Source organism: Falco punctatus (genome assembly GCF_963210335.1).
Source record: "Falco punctatus genome assembly, chromosome: 9".
NCBI classification, from domain to species: domain Eukaryota; kingdom Metazoa; phylum Chordata; class Aves; order Falconiformes; family Falconidae; genus Falco; species Falco punctatus.
Genome location: NC_137589.1, coordinates 54,808,775 through 54,824,203, shown reverse-complemented (window position 1 = coordinate 54,824,203; position 15,429 = coordinate 54,808,775). Strand labels below are relative to the sequence as shown.

At 46.1% G+C, this 15,429-nt stretch overlaps 1 protein-coding gene across 1 annotated transcript in view; it reads left to right on the top strand.

The window, feature by feature from the left end:
* The first annotated feature begins 14,378 nt into the window (after nucleotides 1-14,378).
* LOC308069520 (heat shock factor protein 5-like) overlaps nucleotides 14,379-15,429 on the top strand; it is a 30,367-nt gene continuing 29,316 nt past the window's right edge. The window contains exon 1 of the mRNA XM_080401910.1: nucleotides 14,379-14,583. Within this exon, the coding sequence (XP_080258036.1) occupies nucleotides 14,463-14,583 (121 nt within the window). The 5' untranslated portion in view covers nucleotides 14,379-14,462. The remainder of the gene's footprint in view (nucleotides 14,584-15,429) is intronic.

Genomic DNA, 15,429 nt, shown 5'->3' with positions numbered 1-15,429 from the left:
ACTTCAAAACTCCCAGGTCTTTTTTATCTACTTGTGTTTGAACTAGGAGACATGACAAGTATATACTCACAATTAACACAGTCCATGAGGATTTAGATGGGGAATGCAATTTATTTGCCCTTTAACTGTCCAATTTTGGACATTTTCATAAGGAAAATGAGAAAATTACTTTCAGAGGACTGATAACAAGCAATTTGTAGAGTGACAGATGTCAGAAACAGATGGCACCATCCTAAAATGGAGTGGATGCAGAGCACCTGCATCTATGTACACCTCTTCCTATACACATATTTCAGGAATGGGATTGCATCAATAGATAAAATAGATATCTCTATGAGACTCTGCATCTCAAAACTCCTTGCAAGTCTGCAGGAGGACTGACCAAAAGTCTAAAGATCAGATTCAAGGCTAAAAAAAATTCGCATGACAGTCAAAGACCAGCACTGATTTAAAAGAATTGTACGTGAGGAGGCCAGTAACAGAGGGAACACAACCTAAAGACAGCACTCTAAAGTTTTACAGCCTGTTTCATGGCCACATGTAGGTGTGGCAGTTACCTGGAGGACACCTGCTCTCCTATCACAAAGAGTAAATGCCTCACAAGTTTGTGATCCTGATGGAGGAAAGGCTGTGCTACTGCCCCTTAGCCCCAGCTACACTCACGCCTTGTCCTGTTTAATGGCTGCTTTGATTGTTTTTTGGAATTTTTAAATAGGTGAAAACATTGTCTGTTTGTTATTTCTGTTATTGCTGTTGTCATTTCATAGAATGCTAAAGGCTACTCTCAAAAGATAAAGATGAGGTTTACCTTCCTATTTGATCCTTACAGTGATAAACAATTTTAGGTTGTCATAATTTCAGACAACCAAGCTTAAGAAATCCTAAATCAGTCTGTGCAGTGGGAGAGAGGGCACTTACTCAACCTGTCATGACAATGAAGCAACATTTGAGGACTTACGAATTGGATATGCCAAAAATTTCAGCCTTGAAAACCATTAAGTGACCTGTGGAAATGCAGGCCTCCTTAGGACAACAGAAACACGCAGTACCAATACGCCTATGTTTCATTTTGCTTTCCAGTTCTAGTGGAAGCAAATCAGCTGTTCTGTAACATGCTGCTACCACCACAGTCAGTTCTGGTGCTTAAACTCGAGTCCCACGGTTATAAATGCTGGTGAGCTGCTGGTCAGGCACTCTGCACAACAAATTTTTCTTTGGATCGCTCTTGGTGATCTCACCAGTTGCAAAACAGCCTAAAAATTGTATGATTCAGAAGACAGTGGTAAGTTCATGTTTTTACCCTAGTAGCTTCGTGAGGAGAATTCTGAATCCTGTCGGTGCCTGGGAAGATTAAATTTAACCTCCCATTTTCTGGATTTTGTTGGGCGTGAAGGAGGAAGAAGAGTTTGAGTTTAGTAAACATGAAGAGACTCTTGATGAATGTTCTAGAGGCCAAAGAGCTGTTCTACATTTTTTTTACTTTACCATCAAATGAAGAAACATGGGGTTCTGCCCCCCATAATAGTAACAACTCAAGCATCATATAGCTGTAGAGATGACATTTGAAGTATTTAAGTAGAGTAAAAAATGAGGCAACAGAACAGGAGATAAACTGCAAGCACAAAGAAATCATTGGGACCATGCCCACGCATTTCAGAAGCGTTATCAGCCAAAGGCCAGCCTTAGAAAAGCCTTTAGGTACCTTATACATCTGTTGATGTACACGTAGGAAACATAAATAGAAAGAAATTCCCTTCATTTTAGTAAATAAGCAAAGGTATTCTTCAGAAATGCTAAACCCATGTGTTTGTACGCAATGTTGAGGGCTAAGCTGACAATGCCCCAATAGCACTCTGAAGGTTATTTCTATAGATAACCCCTTTTCCAGTCTTGCACAGAAACAGCCCAGGAAATTCAGCGCCTCTGCAAACAGTAAGAGTAGATCCCAGGCAATATACAGTATTCTCTCATTCCAGGTATCTGAGGTGTCTTTTATTTCACTATACCTATCTGTTCTCTTGTTAGAGAAGAAAATTGTAATGATAAACATAAATGTTCCCGTGACCTTAAAGATGTAATAGCAACAACTCTTTGTTTTGATGGAGAGATGACTTCGCGGTTGTAACAAAGAAAACAAAAGTCTGTTCAGCTCATGCGTTGGTATGATAAAGCCTGCTGTACTCAGAGCCGGCTTAATGAACCTTGGACACAATCAGTCCTCACTTAATAGCAGGTCTCCACTTAGTGTGTTGACAAGAGATGCAAAGTCAACAAGTTTAAATCTTCCCTGAGCAGTGGGTTTTGGTTCATAATTACCTGGTGAATGGAGCCTGGTGGTTGTTACCGCTGATCTCTTAGGGGATGAGACAACAGGCCTGTTAGCATCCCAATCTTTTTGTACTTCTTTCTTCACACCTTTAGGGAAAAAAAAAAAAAAAAGGAAAAGGTAGAAAGAAACCCATTTTATACTTCTGTTTGCAACTGTGCAGAACTATGTCACTAAGATACATACCGGAATGGCAAAATACCAGTATTTCACCCATGGGCTTTGCACAGAATGATACTACACAGTACTTCTGTGTTGGATGTCAACCTGCCACCTCTGCAAGCATGACTGTGTGCATGTGGCTGAGCTGACATGCACAGCACTAAAGAAGGTCAGAAGGTGCCTTACACACTATCTGGGTTCTCCAGCCACCTGCACGGTGACAAATGCCATTAAGGCACAAACAGCTACATAGGTAGCCCATCCTATCTGTTCTGAGCTCTGTGTTCTCTCTCTTTACCTTGCTGTGCATCCTCATGCTGGGCTGGAGGAGAAGCTGAGTAGGACTATGCAAAGCTGACTGAAGTTACCTGCAGGGCCCTGCTCTACCAGCTTCTTCCCCAGGTTAGGAAACTGCCTTTTCTGGTGGCCAGCTTTCCCAAGAGGGTCTCACACAGGCAAGAGACGAGCTTCTGCAGAACCAGAAGCAGGCCGGCTGTGTCCGGGCTGTGCTGGATGTGGCGTGCCAGACAGGAGAGGGGGTCTCTGCCTGTGCCCTAACTCAGCCAGGGCCAGAGAGGTGCAGCACAGGCGACGCACAGAACCGACAACACGCTGTGCAGGATACAACAGGGCCACATCATTTTCTTGATGTCCACAAGGCCGAACCAGAACCTGGTTCATGCTCATCTACGACCCAGGCACGTTCCAGGCTGTCTGCCCTCCCTCCTCTCCCCTCTGTGTGTGTAGCTCTCCACATCACTCTTGACCTCTGCATTTATCCTTTTTTTCTGCAGCCACTAATTCTTCCCACTGACAGCAGGATGCCCCAGAGCTCTTGGATTATGACCTCCAGCAACTTTGCACTAGCCTTTCCTCTTCCTTTAGTTTTCCAGAGGGAGGCAACTGGGTGTCTGTTATTATCCCTCCCATGGCTGGAGCTCTCTGGTTAGGGGCTCAGGGTGGTCTGTCAGTTGTCCAGGCTCTGCAGCCACCGACTGCCTCTTGTACCAGGGAGATCCAGCTTCATCTGGAAGCCAGAGCGGCCACCCAAGCTCAGCCCACCCCTCTCACCCACCCACAACTCTCATCAAAATAGCTTTGGGGACCATGCTGAGTGCAGCAACGTGAAAGACTGGCCCTGCTTGTTTGCCCATGGTGTGACAGTCAAGCCACGGGATTTCATGTGGAAAACACCGAGGAAGTAAGAAGAAAGAGCAAGGAAAAGCAAATCTCTGAGACGGTAAGGTATTTTTCTGTTTGCTTTCCTTTTTTATCATTAGTGTTTGTTGGGGGTTGCATTTTAGTCTGCAGGACTGTGTCACAGCCCCCGGACACACAGGAGAAACAGACACTTAAGGCAAACAATGTTTGCCTCATTAACTTGCCCTTCTCTTGAGTAAGTTCACAGAAAATGTCAACATCCCACAGAATCTGTAGTATCTGAAGCAGGAAAACAAACTCCTCTTTTCTTGCTGGTGCTTAAAGACAGTGACAGTCCAAAAACTAATGCTCTCTTCCATTTGGCTTAATGCATATGTGGTACGTCTATTTCAATAGTGGAGAAAAGTGATAATTTTATAGGGAGATCAAAGCTTCAGGCACACTTCCTGCATGACTAGTTTTCTGCTCTTTCCAAAGCCACAGCCAGCCACAGTTGCAGTATCAGATGCATCATTCACCCTTCCACTTCCGTCTGCATCAGGACTTGCAAGCAGTGAGCTGCAGACACAGCATTTGCCGTGCACCGAGCTTCATGTTTTCTAGCACCACATCTCAGCATTCCCTTGCAGAGTTCTGTGAAGAACACGTGCACACCCACCAGCCCCGAGCCCAGCCATCTGCAGGAGGATAGCACAAGAGAAAGTCTAAGACCCTCTCTGACTCCCTTCCACCATTCAGAGGCAAATCACACCACCAGTCATCAGGGGCTGGTAAAGACTGAACTTTTCTTCATACCTTTACTTTGGTCCATCTCCATTTTCTCTGTTGTTTGTAAATTTGACATGTTGAGGCTACCGCTCATTTGTGATCAATACCTTTCACAGTGAAGTGACTAAGAATATAAATTTCTTGTGTCTGCCACCTACTACACTGTGCTTTACTACAGAGCAGGACATAAAACAAGTTTATGGTGCCATTTTATCACTAAGGACCAAGTGAAAGCAACCTGAGATGGGAGCTGTGAGAGAAAAGCAGAACTTGTTTTATAAAGTACAGTTTATATTCTTACAGATTTGAGCATTACTTTTTCATGGCAATGAGGCTTTGGGTTTCTTGTGTTTCCAAATTAAAAATATAATGCACAAATGGGCCATACACCAAACTCCTCTGTAAATTTTGCTATGGCAAATGTCGAACAGGGACAATGGTAGGGAAAGTGTGTTTTCCTTTTGCTTTCAGGAGTAACAAGGGGCATATAAATACTTAACTACTTTTGGGTTTGGGACATTTTCAATAAGGAACACCTGGGGAACTAGTTCAGCTTCTTAACCTTAAGCACAAAGCAAGGAACAATTCCCCGGTTAGAGCTCAGGCAGAAGAAAACAGAGCAAAGAGGCAAAGCCGCCCAGCAAGACCCATTGTTCCGCAGGGGGCAAGGTGAGGTCTGCGGAGAGCAGCAGGAGCCACAGGCAGGTGCAGGCAGCGGTGCCTGGCAGGGGCGGCTGCATGGGCGACATCGGCCCTGGAAGGTGGGAGATCAGCAGGGCGAAGGTGGAAATAGTATCTCAACAAGGACAGAGGAGTAGGATTAATAGCAAGAGTGGGAAATGAGGATAGCCACCCTCCTTCAGTTTACAACATCAGGAGAGCTGCCAAGATCTGGTAGGGGCAGCAATGCAGCAACTGGGGAAGCGAGGAGGGGCTGCGTAGCAAGGGAAGAGCCAGTGCACCTGCTGGGAAGGGTACGGAGAGAGGGGCACATGCAGCCAGCAATTACTCAACTTCTCCTTCACAAGTAGAAGGGTCCTGGTGGCCTCTCTGTGGCCCTCATTAGCAGGGAGGGATTTGGGAAGCATGCAGCTAGCAAAAGAAAGGACAGTCCGCGGGAGCAAACCGTTCCCGTTCTGCTGAGCTCAGCAGCCCCAGGGAAATCTTAGTTGCTTCCAAAGCTTTCAAAGAGCAGGAGCGTGCTGCGGCTGGACTAAGGCTTCCAAACAGAAATGACCTTACGTGTTTAAAACCTGTGTCTCAGCCTGAACTTTCTTGGCCTCAATATCATCCGGGATATCATCCGTTAGGCACAACATCTGTTGTCGCTTAAGAAGAGAAGCTGTTCCAAGTGTCCTGAGGGGAGCAGACCATAAGAAATGGCTGCACGGTGTCTAACCCTGTGTCCTGTTGCCAGTCGTGGCCACCAGCAGGTGCCTGGGGATGCAAAGCCTCCAGTGACACCTCCTGGTATGCACTCTTGCCACGAATGTGCAGCTTATGGACCTCTCCAGAGGGATTCAGGAAAATCTTTGCATTTAATAGCTCGACAGGATTTCCTGTCCAGGCTTTTACACAGTGTCCTCTTGAGATCGTATAAAAGGCCATCATTCATAGCATCCTACAGCAAGGCTTCCCACCAGTTTAACTACATATGGTATAAAGATTCACCCTGTTTTGTTCAGTGTGAACTTGCTTCCTGCGAGCTTCATTGGCTGAACCCTAATTGTCCCACAGGGAAAGAAAATAAACAATAAACTTCTCTGGCTATTTATGGTTTTATATGCCTCTGTCACATATTGGAGCTTTTCTGGGCTGAAGAGTCCTGGTCTGCACAGTCTTCCTTCACATGGAAGATACTCCATACCCGTGATCTTTGCTGTTCTCCTATGAGCTTTTTCCCACTCTGTCTTTATGAGATGAGGCAAATAAAGCAACACATTTAATAACTGGGTGCAAAATACATTTAAACAGTTACTCAGTTTTGTTAGCAGCTTCTGCAGTCCTTGACAGTTGCTCCATCCTGAATAACTTCATATTATTTGTAAAGATTGATACCTCATCTGTCATTGATACCTACTCCTAAGTTGCTCATGAAGGTGAAAAACAGCCTTCTGACCATTTACTGAACGTTCACCCTTATCTTCTGTTCCCTGTCTTTTACCCAGTTATTTAACCATGCAACTGCCTTCCTCCTTGTAATGTCTGAATTTTCTTAAGAGCCTTTGGTGAAGGACCTTGCCAAAAGCCTTCTGGAAAACCAGCAGTCAAGCCCCTATCAATATGCTTGTCAGCTCCTAGAACCTGCAGGTTGGTGAGACAGGACTGCTCATCACAAAAGCCACACGACTCTGGCTCAGTATCTGATATAATGGTCCAAATCCGCATTAGATACAAATTAAACTTCTAAGATAACACCAAAAAATCCCAGACATTTGATGTGCGGAAGGAAGAAGACAGAAACAGGGCAGTCAGTAATACTATTGGAGAAGTGCTTCAGCAGAGATGGTGAAAAATTATGGAGGATTAAGAAATATTTCACATGGAAATAGAAGTAGCAGTGATGAAATTTAACTTGGAGCAAGTAAACACACATTAGCCTAAAATAATCCCATACTTCAATTACTGAGCACAATTACTGTGCTCTGAGTAGGCAGAACCTCTCCCTAGGAGCAAACATAAATAGCAATATCGATTTCTGCCCAGCCTCCACCAGAAATTACAGAAAATACAGATAACACATTTTTTAAATGAGCAGAGGAAAATCAAACATATGACATCTTTATATTCTTCAATGCTACTGTTGTATTTGAAATGCTTTGCTAAAGCAAAGATTTTAAGACACAGGGACTAGCTGAAATGGTAGCAGGAAAAATAAGCTTTAGAGTTCCTTTTACTGTAACATTTGGCAGTGCGAATGGAGAGAAAGAAAAGGAAAGAAGCGGCATGTTTTACAATTATTGGGAAATATATTTAACATGTGTAAGTAAACTGTGGGATTCACTGCTGCAGGAGGCAAAATGTCTGTGATGACCTTGAATGATTAAATGATACATCCCAAAATATCGTGAAGGAAATCATATGGGCAAGGCCACAAACAGGAGTCAGAAAAAGATATTCCACATTAATCTGTAATATTAGAGAACTGACTAACAACAATAGGAATTATTGGTCCTTGAGGAACTTTTCACTGGATGGATCAGAACATGGTGTGTGTGGGGTGATTTTCCTTTTGAAGATTGCAAAGTAATAAATATGAAATGTAAAAAAGTTTCTATTTTTCAAATGCTAACTTAACCCCCCCTAAATTACAGAAGCAGCTAAGCCAAGCAATGTGTGATCAGCCAGCTAGCTGTCTGCAGTATTTATGGGTGTCATGGGAATAACAGTAAATGTCAGAACTGAATGTATGCTGTCATGGCCACTAATGCAAAGTCACAGCAACTTAATTCTTCCGGTCTGCTTGTTAGTGATACAAGGCTTAAAATGGTTTTAAATGCATTTAGAGAGTTCTTTGTTAAAAACCTTATGAATGTCCAAATGCTGGCATGTTCAAAAGATTTTTGGAATAACGTATTATGCTAAACTGTCTGAGAATGGCTACGCATCATTGTAAGTATCAGCCTGGCTTATTCATCTCCCAGACACTGTGAATTTGGACAATGAAGCCAAATCCAGAATTCTCATTTTGTTGTACCTGCCCTGACTTCAGTGGAGGACCTTCCTGAGCACGATCACAGCACTAACTGAATACAGGAACTTAAGAGCACATTCTGTGCGACACACACACACCCCCACCCCACATCCCTCAAAATAGAAAATCAGACAAAATTCCTGACAATGTGTGCAGAAGTCCAGATTTGGTCATTCTACAACCCTGGTGAAGAGTGAGCTACCAACTCTTCCTTGAAGATGATCATACTCTGATCTTATAGTCATTGATACATGAGAGTTTCAAAGATGTGTAAAGAGAACAATGAATTTCACTGCAACAATGATGTAGCCAGGAGATAGCTTTTAAGGGCCAGATTATGAGAGTATGTAACAAAGCCACTGACTTCCCTATTGTCATATTTTGTTTGTCATTTTACATATTGTCTTATTACAAGAACGGTAATTTTTCATTTCTGTGATTGGTTTGTGAGGAACAAAACTTTGGGTTTATCTTGCCTGAGGTAGTTCAGATATTTACCCACCTGGATCTGAAATATCTATGCTCTTACGATCCAGCCACTTGTCCTACATCTTGGGAACACTTCAAAATTTTTCCAAAGTATGTCAAAAAAGATGATCTGTGTGAATGAATAATTACAAGAAACAGTCATGTAAGGCTTGTCCTACCCTTAAAACTTTTTGTATCAGAAGATGCTTATCTAGCCAAATTGCTTTGCAACTCAGGCTGACCAGAGCACACCCGTTGCTACCGTAGCTCAGCTGACAGATAGGATCTTATGAAGCTGCATTAGCTTGGTGGATTAGGACCACCAACTAAATTCCTGCGCTCTGCACCCCAAAATCACGATAGTAGTACATGAATTTTTGGGAGCATGAATTTATAGAGCACTCGTCTTGATAAACATCAAAGTCATCAACCCTCTTTCCTCCACAGACAATGGAGTAGAGCCCTGTGCTGGGAGCCCTCACCAGCATCTTCTGGTTCTCAAATGCTGACTTAGGGGGGCTGCCTGTCCTTGGAGCGAGTGTGCCCTGGGCTTGGGGGGTGTCACCTCGGTACCCTTCCTGCCCCCCCACCCTACCCCCACAGACTGCTCACCCATCAGACCCCAATTCACAGCACAGAAGGGTGCTGTCTGCATCCTGCTGACCCCACACCAGGGAACAGCAGGGAGTGAAATGAAACCGGTTTTATAGAGGGTGCAATTAAGGAAGCAAGAAGTTCATCATCCCCCTTTAACAGGTGGTGAGTTTAGGTAAGCTGCTCTGATAACAGAACTGCTGTGCAGTTGGATAGCCACAGACTTTTGAACTTTGTGGAAGATAGGTCTTTGGTTTACATTTTGGTCACAAAGGATTTTTCTTCCCACTGAAAAAACACCCCAGTAACTTATAATAGTATTTAAATGCAGTCGTTTTAGTACTGGTGAACACGCCGCAACAGACTGACAGCATGATAGTCTTAACAGGTCTATCTTGTAGACATCTTTCTAATTTCTCAGAATATATTTTACAGTATTTCTTAGTGTAATACTATTATCTTCAACCTCAGCTTTTAAAAAGGTTTTGGGGGAAAAAAAATCCTGCAACAAAATTAGAAAATTCTAACATGTTTTATGGCAACAGTTTTAAATGAAACTGTTTCAGCATTGAAAATCCATTAGAAGTGGGACAAAACCTCCCAGCATAAAGACGACTATCTAGGGATTCAATTACTGAAACTCCTTGCAATCAACTTATTTCAGTGGAATATTCTTTTTTCAAGCTTACAAGAAAAAAACATTCTTGAAACGAATCAGAGAAATCAACATCAAAGTTTCTCTGCATCACAAAGCAATAAGGCAATTTAATACGGTATTAACACATGAAACAGAGGTTAACTATGCTTCTCAAAGATCACTTAAAACAGAACTGAGAAAAATGGGCTGATGATATGTTCTTAGGCTTCTGTTCTAAAATTGTCATGTTCCATAGCTTCAGATGAGTCAGCTGAGTAGGAAAGTTGGTTGTCTTGTACTGTGCTTGTGCTTCCGGACCTAATCCCATCCCTAATTAAAAATAGAGATTATTTGCCAAAATTTGTCAGATCTGAAAACAGTTTTGAGTTTAATCTTATCTGACTTATTAGCAAAGCATCTAGGTCCTTCTTTCCTTCCTAACTAAGATGAAATGGATAGAAATACTCAATGTTTACTTACGTTGATCCAGAACAAATTAAAATGTAGTAGTATGAGGCTCTGTCTTAGCTGCGTTACAAGAGGTCTGGAGCTCAAAGATTTGTATTGCTATACATTCAATAAGAAAATAATACCCATCCTTCTGTACTAGCTAATTATTTCTTTAGCTAGAAAAAAAATGTAAGAAAAATCACTTTTCTTCCAAAATGTTAATTCTCTAGGGAATGTTTCTCAACGGTTCTTTGTTATCTTCCTAACAAAACTGAAAATAATTACAGCAACACTTCTTACCACTCACAAATCTAACATGCATATAATCATGGTAAGAACAGTTATTTTCCAGCTTTGTATTATATATGTACATTCCTCTTATGCATTTAGAGGTGGACATTTTCAGCCCAGGAAGGGTGACTGTACGTAGCATGTCTGGCCTTCTGCAAATTACAGGCTTGATAACGTAAACTGGTCACTTCCTCAACTAACTGGTAGCTGAACAAAAGCACACATTGATTTACATTTTCCAAGTGATGAAAAATCCTCCACTTAACCTGGTAAAACCTTCCAGGGATTAAGTGCTGCCTTTACTAACAGTGGTATGTCCTTGGATGGTAGTCAGGGTCAGCACACTGCATGGAAATGCAGCTGTCCTTGCCCTGACATACAGCAGACAAGCTAACAATAACATTTTTGTTCAGCTCTGCAGAATCAGTTTGCAAAATGTGTAATCTACATCGTTAAGTTGGTAGGGGGTTTTTGTACTATATATATATGTATAAGCAAGGGAAATGTAGAAAACTAGGAGGTTATTACAAAGGGTTGGAATGGAGGTTAAGCACTGGCAGAAGAGGATTATGAATTTCTGACAAAGGCCCACCTTCTCGTCTGTAAGATGGACACATCGCTGGTGTCCCGCAGCAGGGAAGGAGGAAGAAAGCTAGCTGCAGAGAAAGGCACAGCTGTGAGAGAGGCAGACACCAGAGAGTAACTGCCATGGTACATGGCAAATAGGGGTGTGTGGGCTAACAGCAATTTGAGTTCACATGGGTGAAAAAGAAGGAAAGCACTGAGTCCATATGTCAATGACACAAATTAGTAATAAGCTATTTATTCTTGCAGCTCCCATCACCTTTGGCTAATAACAATCTTTGACAGTAAAGTAACAATTAAAGCCCTCAGGACCAAATTTAACCCACTGACCAAGAAGTGGCAAATGAACCCAGTCTTGTGGCTGAAGTCAAGAATGGCCAGTGGTACGAAAGGGACCGATGTTTCTGTGTGTTAGTTTTAGGGAATCATGCTCTGCATTTCAGTTATGGACGACGTATTGCTGGCTCTGCCCTGATTTACGGATGATACACTAAAAACCTCACCTGTCCCACCATCAGGTAGTCATGGTCTTCTGGCACTCTTGCTGCACAGGGAGAAAGAAACCCAAATTCATTTCACTGAAGTAATGCAAAAGACAACCTCAAGAATGCCGAGAAGCATTTCTTTGTGGACATTTTTCTGGATTTTTCAGATTTGCTTTACTTAAGTTTTGGCTGTTTACACTGAGCAACGTAATTCTGAATAAATTATTACAGAGGGGGAAAAAATGCAAAGCCTCTTGAGAAGATGACAGCATGAGCTTACTAGAATTGTAGGCCATTAATTCCTTGGGTAAAGCAGCATCCTCTGTGGTGCTGGATTTCAGCTTTGATGACAACATTGACAAAATTTCTGCTTCTGGTTTAATTTGAAGTGTGAAACTCTGTTAGCAACCCCACCCAAACATCATTTTCCTCACTTCAGCTATGCAGAAGAGCAGAGGGATATTACTTTCAGTTTAAAAATAGGAACAGTTTCCCATCAGTTTATTCAATTTTGCCCCCTTTCTGGAAGTTACTGCGCTTCTACTTGCCTTGGTGGTTAGGGGCTGTGCTGTAAACCAAAGCAATAAGGACGGCTTTAGTTAAAGAAGAGGTTTGGTTTTGTACCTTCTTGCTAAGAAATCTTATGACAACTCCAAGATAATATATTTGAGGTCAAGATAATATATTTGAGCTCACAAAACACACAGGTGCTCAGTCTTCTCACTGTCTTGCTTTGAGGGCAGCCAAGACAGAGGAATGTCATTTTCTTCTGCCACTGCTGGTGACCTGTGGGCAAGATGCAAGCAGAGAGAGATCACCGCGCTCTTCCTTCCCTGGCTCCCTGCTCTTCTTTGCCTGTTGGTTCATAGCAGATTCCTGTTCTGCAGCGGTAAGGATGGTTCTGCTGGTTCCTGCAGTCTGCCTGCAGTCACAGCTGACAGCACAAGGCTGAGGAGAGGGCAGATCTGCACCAGTGCAGCTCAGGCACCGCCTCAGAGCTGTGCCAGCGCACAGTGCAAGCACTCGCAGTGACAAAGGTGCCGCTTTAAGAGTTCTAGTCTTTGTGAATGTAGCTAATCTTCTTTTTTCCTCTCTTTTCTTCACACACACGCACCCCCCCACACCCTCCCTTAGCCAAGTAACATTATGGTACCCAAAACATCCTGTGGCAATTAGTTCCCCGGTTTCCCTGTGATTAAGTACCTGATTTGATTTCTCCTATTTGAAATCCTCCATTAGTCGTGCTTGCCTCCTTTACACTAACTACAACTTTACTACCTATCTTTTTATGCAATAACTGCCCCTCTGAAGATTCCTTCTTCAGCATTTCCTTCCGCTGAAGCTAGTTCTTATCCTCGCTGCTGATTTTCTCTGCCCCATTTTAACTCCACCTGATCTGTTCTGGCGTGGGGATCAGAGCTGCACAGGTCTGGGGTGGGTTTAGGGCAAACGTGACAATTCCCGATTTGTTCCGTGTTCCTCTGCACTCTTTATAAATTTGCTTTTCCTTTTGTGAACTGCCAGTGGTTTTCAAGCCGACACTTTGCAACACCTGCTCTGCCGGCTGCATTCCTCCCGGCGGGGTACGCACCAGCCCGGGGTGCCCCCGGCACATGGAGCAGCTCCCCAGCCCCCGCCGCCCGCACCCACTCCGCCCCCTCCGTCCCCGCCGCCCGCACCCCGCGGCAGCCGCGGCGGCCCGGGCAGGTCCGGCTGCTCAGCAGAACCCGCCCCCGCCCCGCCCCTCCCTGGGATTCGCTGTTGTGTCACGTGGCCCTGCGGCCCCGCCCCCTTTCCCGCGCGCCGTCCCGGGGCGCCGGGCAGCCATGGCGGGGTGCGGGGCCGCGGAGCGTGTGTTCCCCCCTCTGCAGCCGCTTTCCACGGCCCGGCGCCCACCCGCGCCGTGGTTCAAGGAGGTCCAGGCTGCCCCCGGGACGGCTCTGGGCTGGCAGCGGGGCCGCCCCGAGCGGCAGCTTTCAGCCCCGGGCCTCAGCCGCCCGGTCGCTCACAGAAGCTACGGGAGATGCTGGTGGCAGCGGAGCTGAGGGGCCGGCGGGGCGGAGGGGGATGGGGGGGCTGAGGGACTTGGGGAGCTGAATGGACAGGGGGAGCTGAGGGGATGGCGGGGCCGAGGGGGATGGCGGGGCCGAGGGGGATGGCGGGGCCGAGGGGGGGCCGGGCCGAGGGGATGGCGGGGCTGAGGGGGGGCCGGGCTGCGGCCGTGCCGTGCCGGGGGACCGGGGCGCTGCGCGGACCAGCGCCGCGGCGGGGCTGAGGGCCGGGGGCCGCGCGCGGCGGGCAGCGCCTCGCAGGCGGGGCACGTGCCGTTCGGCGCGTGGCGGGGGAAGCGGAGGCCGCGCGGGCGGCGGTTGAGCGCGGCGTTGGTGCCACCTACCGACACGGACGCGTCGCAGCAGCCCGTCCCCGTCAGTGCCGACACCTTCCCCGCCAGACTGTGGCGGCTGGTCGGCAGCCCGCGCTGCCGCTCCGTTCGCTGGGTGCCTCCGGCCAGGGGCTGCTCATCAACCAGCCGCTCTTTGGGTGCGAGCTGCTGGGCGCCGGGCCGGCCGTCGCCGCGCAGCCGGGTGGCGACGGGGCAGCGGCAGCCGCCGGTTTCAGCAGCTTCATCCGGCAGCTCAGTCTCTATGGCTTCCGCAAGGTGGGGATGTTGCCGGGGAGCAGTGTGGTGGGGCCCGGGCCTGGGCCGGGCCCAGAGGGTGGACAAGGCAACGGTGGCAACTGCACCGGGCCCTGCATCACTTCCGCAGCCCCCGCTTTTGCCGCGGCCGCCCCGACCTCCTCGTCCACCTGAAGCGCCTGACGAAAGGCAACAGGGCGAAGATGGCAGCGGGCCTGGCTGTGACCAGCCGCCCACCCAACCGCTTCCAGCGCTTGCTCGGCACGCCGCTGAACGGGCAGCTGCTGCCTCCGCCCTCGACGCTCAGCAATGCCAACAGGCCTGGTGAGTCGGAGTGGGCCATGTGGGGTCTTGGTGGGTTTTTGAGAAGCGCTGGGTGGCATGGGATTTGAAAATCAATGCTCTCCTGAGGGAGAAGGGTTACCTGTCCTTGCCGGTGGCATCTCAGTTCACCTGGTGTAGGGAAGCTGTTGTTGTTTATGCAGGTAGATCTGCTGCCAGTAAGCATGAGTAGCATGGTTCACATGTATTTCAGGCTGCCTGTAGACTACAGTACAGTCTCTGTTGCGTACTACACTAAGAACACCCTTGCTCGATCTCTGGAGCTGGCACAGCTCTACCAGATGCACGTTACTGCTTCTTGCCCGTCAGTAAGGATGCCCATCAGTAGGGATGCTTAATAAGCTGTCATTAAATGTGTGTGAAACAGTGAGTCATGTGAAGTGGTAACTAGAGCATCCTGTTAGTTTTGTGCAAAGGAGACAAGACCTGGTAGTAAGATTTTTGTCAGTTGTCTCCTGAAAAAGAATTCACAAGCTACGTAGTTTTTAAAAGGGATTGAATGAGTAGGTGAGAGCTAATTAGAAAATAATACTGCTGAAAAGCCCTAGAACGTGTTTTCTTTCTTTCTAACCCTCTTTGAGAGGATCTGAGTTTTCCCAAGACAAGTGTGAGCCCTCAGGATTATTCCACAAAATTTGTATTGGCCCTAAAGCTTTGTAGTTGGCGCTGTGTAAGGAAGATGTGAATATCTTGCTTTGCAGTGCTCTTGGGCTGCTGCCAGAAGAGCACTCCGGCTTCCCATTCCCTTGGTGGCATGTTAACTGTCATCTTCCTTGCCGCTGATACAGCAACGTGTTGGTTCAGCGCAGTGATCGGAGAAGACTTTAA